Source organism: Silene latifolia, chromosome 11 (assembly GCF_048544455.1).
Source record: "Silene latifolia isolate original U9 population chromosome 11, ASM4854445v1, whole genome shotgun sequence".
NCBI classification, from domain to species: Eukaryota; Viridiplantae; Streptophyta; class Magnoliopsida; order Caryophyllales; family Caryophyllaceae; genus Silene; species Silene latifolia.
The window spans coordinates 200,049,461-200,055,823 of NC_133536.1; the positions used below are offsets into that span (position 1 = coordinate 200,049,461).

Consider the following 6,363-nt stretch of genomic DNA (forward strand, 5'->3'; position numbering starts at 1 on the left):
CACTGCTCATTATTTTTTCTTTAATTGTAGGACAAATCAAACTAAACTTAGTGTTACAAGGAGTTTTCAATACACATTACTTCGTAGTTTGTAATAACTAATACGTTCAATCAAAGAAACATAATGGATAATTGAAAAAATAAGCTTGAATTGGTTGTGGCAGTCTAAGTCGATCTCATGATCTCACATTCTCACCTTATCCAGAGATCATACAAACACGTAATTCATAATGTAAAACCTCATTATTCTCTACCACTAACCCGAAATAATAAATCAAACGATAGATTACCTCTACTTTATACAAACACGAAAAACTAAATTAACTATACAAGATCACCCTAATATGTATAGAGTATCTACCAAAGAAAACTTTACATTTTTGTAATCAAGCTCCTACCCTAAAAACATGAATTTTCAAACAATCTAAAAGTAAAGTAACAAAAAGAACAAAAAAATCTACAACTAAAACTAAGTACAAACTATCATTACATCCAATACTACTAAACCTCAAGTGCTTTACTACTTGCATCTACATGATCACCACTATGAATAATATCATTATTAATATTAGCACTACTTCCATTAAGCTCAACACCATCATTTTCATTCCCACCCCTACTTTTGCTATTTGATCCTTCAACTATCCCATATTTGCTTAGAAGCTCCCAGCCCCAATCCCCTATATGCAACACAATATAAGTCCCAATCCCTCCAATTAAACCATATGCTATAGAGTATGTCATTGGCATCAAAATTAGTGTTATAAATGCTGGAATTGCTTGTCTCATGTCCCCCCATTCAATTTCAACAACTGACCTCATCATCAAAACTCCTACCAATATCAGCGGCGGGCCCACCGCCCACGCGGGTATGGACGCTAGTAACGGCGTTATAAACAGGGCCAGGAAAAAATACCCTGCTGCTGTTAACGCCGTTAGTCCTGTCCTCCCACCCTCACGAATTCCCGTCGAGGACTCAATAAATACCGTTACAGGTGAGGTCCCTAACAGGGACCCCACAACAATTGAAACGGCGTCGGACATGAATGCAAAATACTGTCCTTCAAACTCCCCGTTCCGGTCCACAAAACCCGCGAAACGTGCCATAGAGTAGAGTGTACCCGTAGTATCCAATACGTCTACGTATAGAAATGTGATTAATGCAACCCAAAACGGACCTTTGGTTACACCTTTAAAAGAAAGTGCGCCAGCTGTGTGTTTGATAAAGTGGACATCTACCACTCTTTTAAAGTAACTAAACGCAGCGTTTCCCGATTCCGTGTGGGGAAACGCCGTGACGCTCGAGTTTCTAAACCATGACACGATAGTAACGAATAAAATGCCGTATATCATAGCACCTTTGATATCTTTAACAAGGCAATATGCGATTATCACGAACCCAACTACACCTAGCCAAAAGGTTGGACTTTCCATCCGATGATTTAAACAATAAATACTATCCGAAATGGCCCCACCGGGTAGTAACGAAATTGTACCATTTGGGGATGTTACAACTGGCGCGAGTGGGACCCGAGACGAACTCGGGCACCCACCCAATGTCAATAAAGTTGATCCGCTGTACCCAACTAACCCGATACCCTGACTACTCTGTAACCCAATAAAAGCTAAAAATAACCCGATACCGGCTGACGAAGATATTCTTACCGGTTTCGGGATTAATTTAGCGATCCGCGTTCGTAACCCGACCGCGGAAATCGCTAAAAATATCAACCCTTCGATAAAGACAGCCGCGAGGGCCGTCTCGTAAGAAATATTCCCGGAACCGTGAAATCCGACAACGGTATACGCGAAATACGCGTTTGTCCCCATACCAGGCGCCAATGCGAGAGGTAAATTGGCGAAAATACCCATGATGAAACATCCAATTAACGACGATGCCACCGTGGCAACAATCAAATCTTTTTTTATTCCGCTCAAACACGAAGCATACCCTGGATTGACTGGCTGAAACTTACACGTGTCGTCAGGGATGATGACATGGCGTGTTGGACCAGAGCAGTTGTTGACGTGGAAAGTAGGGTCGGAGCATAAGGGAACACAGTCAGCGACTGAACACGTGCCACCAGAGTCGGATAATATAGACGCGTTGACTGCGAGTATGTAAGCCATTGTTAAGAAAGTAGCGGTACCGGCTCGAAGCTCGGTAGTGAAGTTAGTTCGCCTTTCGGCGAGTTTGAAATGTTTCCCGACTCGGCTGTTAGCTATCTTAGCGTTCAGCCGAGTTATCGGGGTGGGTTTAGGGTTTAGAGTCGAGGTTACGATGGTGTCGAGATCAGTCATGGTAAATGGAAGGGAGTAGGGATGGAGGGAGCGTATGTAAGGGTGTTTTTTTATTTTGGTGTGGGAAGTTTTGTAAGGTTTAGAGTATTGAGAGAGTTTGTTATAAAGTGTGAATAGAGTTTGAGAAGGGTAGGAATTCATTAGTGAGGTAGTTATTAATGAATGGTACGTTGATTAAAGCCTTAAAGGCACTAGATATGATAGATTCCGTGTTAATTGGATCTTAAAGTTGATAGTAGTAGACTAGTAGTATAGTATATACTTGATCAATTTGGGTTGGTATTTTCTTAGTATAATTAATGGTCTTCGCTTAAGAATATGTCAAATTTGGATTGGAGAGAAATGAATTTCGTCTCAAAATCAATTGATGACTATAAAAACACTCTAACAAAAGGAATTATGTGGAAATATTATCTATATTATCTTTACGTATATGATATAGTTTGTATTATCTTTAGTATTATCATTAGCCTCAATTTCTATCCTAATCTCACAGTATTGTATTTAGGAAAGGATTGATGTAAGGCTTGAACTCTCGCCCTATATATATGCCTCGTTGTATTCCGTTTTGATCATCAAGAAATATACACATAAAATTCTTCCCTTCTCTGTTTATCATGGTATCAGTGAAGTAACGATCCTGATATTTTTTTTCCCTTCTCCAAATAATCCATCATGACCGGCGACGACAAAAACAAAGGCAGGGACGAGGACGGTGGCAAGCCACCTGTTGTAATAACACCGTCTTCCCCCTTGTACCTTCACCCGTCTGATGCCCCTAGTTTGATGCTTACTCAAACTATTTTTAATGGAGATAATTATGATATCCGGGCCGATCTTTGTTGGACGTCTTGACGCCAAAAATAAATTGGCTTTTGTTGAAGGCACCGTCACAAAACCCGTCGCTGACACCAGTGACGGAGATAGTATTGAGTCCATCGCGTGGCGCCAGTGCAATGCCATGCTCAAAGCATGGCTCCGCAATGTTATCGACTCAAAGCTTCATCCTAGTATCACCTTTTCTGCCACTGTGACGGAAATTTGGAATGAATTAAAAGACCGTTTTTCAGTCGGAAACGCACCTCGAGTTCACCAACCAAAAATGATCTCAATGATTAAAACGGGGGGAAGCAATCGGTCGTTGAGTACTACACTCAATTAAAAACTATATGGGATGAATTAACCAATTACAGTCGGGTTCCCCCATGTACTTGCGGGGCTGGAGCGGCCCTGGCCAAAGAGCGAAAGGAAGAAAAGGTACACCACTTTCTTATGGGATTGGATAGTACCCTATACGGGCATCTTCGGACGAATTTATTAATGGAAGATAACATCACCTCTCTCACCGCTTATGCTATTGTCTTGCGTGAAGAACGTCCACAACACATCACACACGAGCAAAAGAGGAGCAAAGTGAGGCCGCCATGGCTGTCAAGCATAGCCACGTGCAAGGCGGGGGACGAGGAAACCCGTCGCCTACGAGAATCTCCGAGCCTACCCGACCACCACCACCCCAATGCACCTACTGTGACCGCTATTTCCATACCGAAGAATTTTGTTATCAAAAGCATGGCTACCCTTCTAGGGGACGAGGCCGTGGTAGAGGTCGTGGTCGTGGTGGACGTGGAGCAGGTCGTACAGGCCGCGGCAGCAACACTCAAGCTGCGAATGCTGCGACTGTTGAAACTGAGACTGCCAATCAGCCTACTCAGGGACTGACAGCAGATGAGTTGTTACGAGTACGCACTCTCTTAGGAAGCAAATCAGACGGTAATCAAGCATCATCATCAGGTATACACAATACAACTCCTGGTGAATGGATACTCGATAGCGGTGCCTCGCACCATATGACAGGCCGTTCTGATTTACTGGAAAATCGATGGAAAAGCTCACCATCACGAGTTGGCCTCCCTGACGGGAACCACATCTTTGCTTCCGAGCATGGACGAGTAACTTTGAGTGACAAATTCGTCCTTAAAGATGTGCTATATGTCCCAAGTTTAAATTGTGATTTGATTTCCATAAAGCAACTCATCGAGGAAAATAATTGTGTAGTCATATTTAATAAAAACTATTGTATTTTGCAGGACCAATCTATGACGATGCAGTTGGATCAGGTGAGCATCGCAACGGGGTTTATTATTTGAAGACGGAATCTGAGAATAGTATTGCAACAACTCGGCTTGATGAGGATGCTCGGTTATGGCATAGGAGACTTGGACATCCGTCTCATAGTATTTTACCTTATTTTTCTAGTTTAGTTGGCAATAAATTATCTTGGAATAATACTTATGTTTGTGATTCGTGTTGCCGAGCCAAGCAAACTCGGTCGATTTTTACAATTAATAATAAAAGAAGTAGTGAATTATTTTCATTAATTCATTGTGATATTTGGGGCGGTTACCGTACCAAGAGTTTGTCTGGGCACATTATTTTCTCACCATTGTTGATTGTAGCAGGAGCGTGTGGGTTCATCTAATGAAAGATAGGAGAGAAGTAGGTGACTTAATGAGAAATTTCTGTAAAATGACACTGACACAATTTGGGCGACAAGTGAAAATAATTCAAAGCGACAATGGGACGGAGTTTTTGGCAGGAGGAATGAAAAAGTATTGTAATGACAATGGAATACTCATCCAAACTAGTAATACTGATACTCCACAGCAGAATGGACGAGTAGAACGGAAACATCGACACATTCTTGAAAAAGCCCGTGCTTTACGTTTTCAATCCGGACTGCCTTTGTCTTTTTGGGGGGAGTGTGTTCTTACTGCTGCGTACTTGATAAATCGCACTCCCACTCGCATTCTTAATGGACGAACTCCTTATGAAATATTGTATGGTTCGAAGCCGTGCCTTGCTGATTTACGGGTATTCGGTTGCCTTTGTTATGCGCATAACAAAGAGAAACCGAAAGACAAGTTTGGTGAAAGGGGTACGAGATGTGTTTTCATTGGCTATCCACAAGGAAAGAAAGGATGGAGATTATACGACATTAAGCAGAGAAAGTTTCTGGTTTCTCGAGACATACAATTCTATGAAAATATTTTTCCGTTTGCGGATAGCAGTGAGACTGTCGGATTACCACCCGAGATAGATAAAACCTTCTTTCATCAGACCGGGATTCCTTATGCCCATAATTTTGAAGAGCACGTACCCACTAACACTGATAAGAAGATGAGTACAGGGGACAGTGGCGTGCCTCCTGGTACTGTTGAAACTGTTGAGAAACAGAGCAGAGCAGAATCGGTGGTGGAGGAAGAAATACGAGAGGAACCGGTGGTTGTAGTAGAGACAAGTCAAGATCAGGGGGTAGCCCGTGATGACATAATAATGGCTGACAATGAGTTACGTGAAGGAAGGGGTGCTCGACAGAAATTCGAACCCGCTTGGAAGAAAGATTACTATTGTAAATCGTCACGAATAATAAACCCCGCAACCAATGCTCTTTCGGTTCCATCTACAGCGTCTAAGAAAGGTACTCACTATCCTCTAGTTAATTATATTACTACTAGTTGTTTTTCGAATGCTCACAGGTCATATATGGCAAGCATTGATAATGCCAAAGAACCCTCAAATTATTTTGAGGCAGCTAAGAATGCCGATAGGAGAAAAGCCATGAGACAAGAAATTGGCGCTGAGGCGAAATAAAACATGGGAAATTGTTAGTCTGCTTGGAAGGGAAACGACCAATCGGTTGCAAGTGGATATACAAGATTAAACACAAAGCCGATGGTACAATAGAACGGTACAAAGCCCGATTGGTAGCGCAAGGTTTTACGCAAGTAGAAGGAGTCGATTATCATGAAACCTTCGCCCCCGTTGCCAAAATGACTAGTGTGAGGTGTTTATTAGCTGTAGCCGTTGCAAAGAATTGGATTATTGAACAATTAGATGTCAATAATGCATTTTTACATGGTGAACTCAATGAAGAAGTTTACATGAGGTTACCACAAGGCATTGTTGTCCCAAAGAAGAATCAAGTTTGCAAGCTATTAAAATCCTTGTATGGCCTTAAGCAGGCGTCACAGAACTGGTTTGTAAAGCTGACTTGCTCACTCGA

At 42.0% G+C, this 6,363-nt stretch overlaps 2 protein-coding genes across 2 annotated transcripts; one reads left to right on the forward strand and one right to left on the reverse strand.

Moving 5' to 3' along the window:
* Window positions 1–227: 227 nt before the first annotated feature.
* Window positions 228–2,441, reverse strand: LOC141612297 (adenine/guanine permease AZG1). The gene has a single exon (XM_074431036.1). It carries the CDS (start codon window positions 2,439–2,441, stop codon window positions 501–503), a length of 1,941 nt encoding a protein of 646 aa, XP_074287137.1. The 3' UTR covers window positions 228–500.
* Window positions 2,442–3,724: 1,283 nt separating this feature from the next.
* On the forward strand, window positions 3,725–5,951 carry LOC141614660 (uncharacterized). The gene is made up of 3 exons (XM_074433406.1): window positions 3,725–4,298; window positions 4,388–4,499; window positions 4,757–5,951. The coding sequence occupies exons 1-3, from the start codon at window positions 3,725–3,727 to the stop codon at window positions 5,949–5,951; spliced, it is 1,881 nt and encodes a 626-aa protein (XP_074289507.1).
* Window positions 5,952–6,363: the final 412 nt, after the last annotated feature.

Coding starts and splice junctions, on each gene's coding strand:
- LOC141612297 (XM_074431036.1), bottom strand. CDS start 2,441: ATGAATTCCTACCCTTCTCAAACTCTATTCACACTTTATAACAAACTC.
- LOC141614660 (XM_074433406.1), top strand. CDS start 3,725: ATGGCTGTCAAGCATAGCCACGTGCAAGGCGGGGGACGAGGAAACCCG. Junction 4,299..4,387: donor AGATGTGCTATATGTCCCAA/GTTTAAATTGTG, acceptor TGTATTTTGCAG/GACCAATCTATGACGATGCA. Junction 4,500..4,756: donor CGGCTTGATGAGGATGCTCG/GTTATGGCATAG, acceptor TGTTGATTGTAG/CAGGAGCGTGTGGGTTCATC.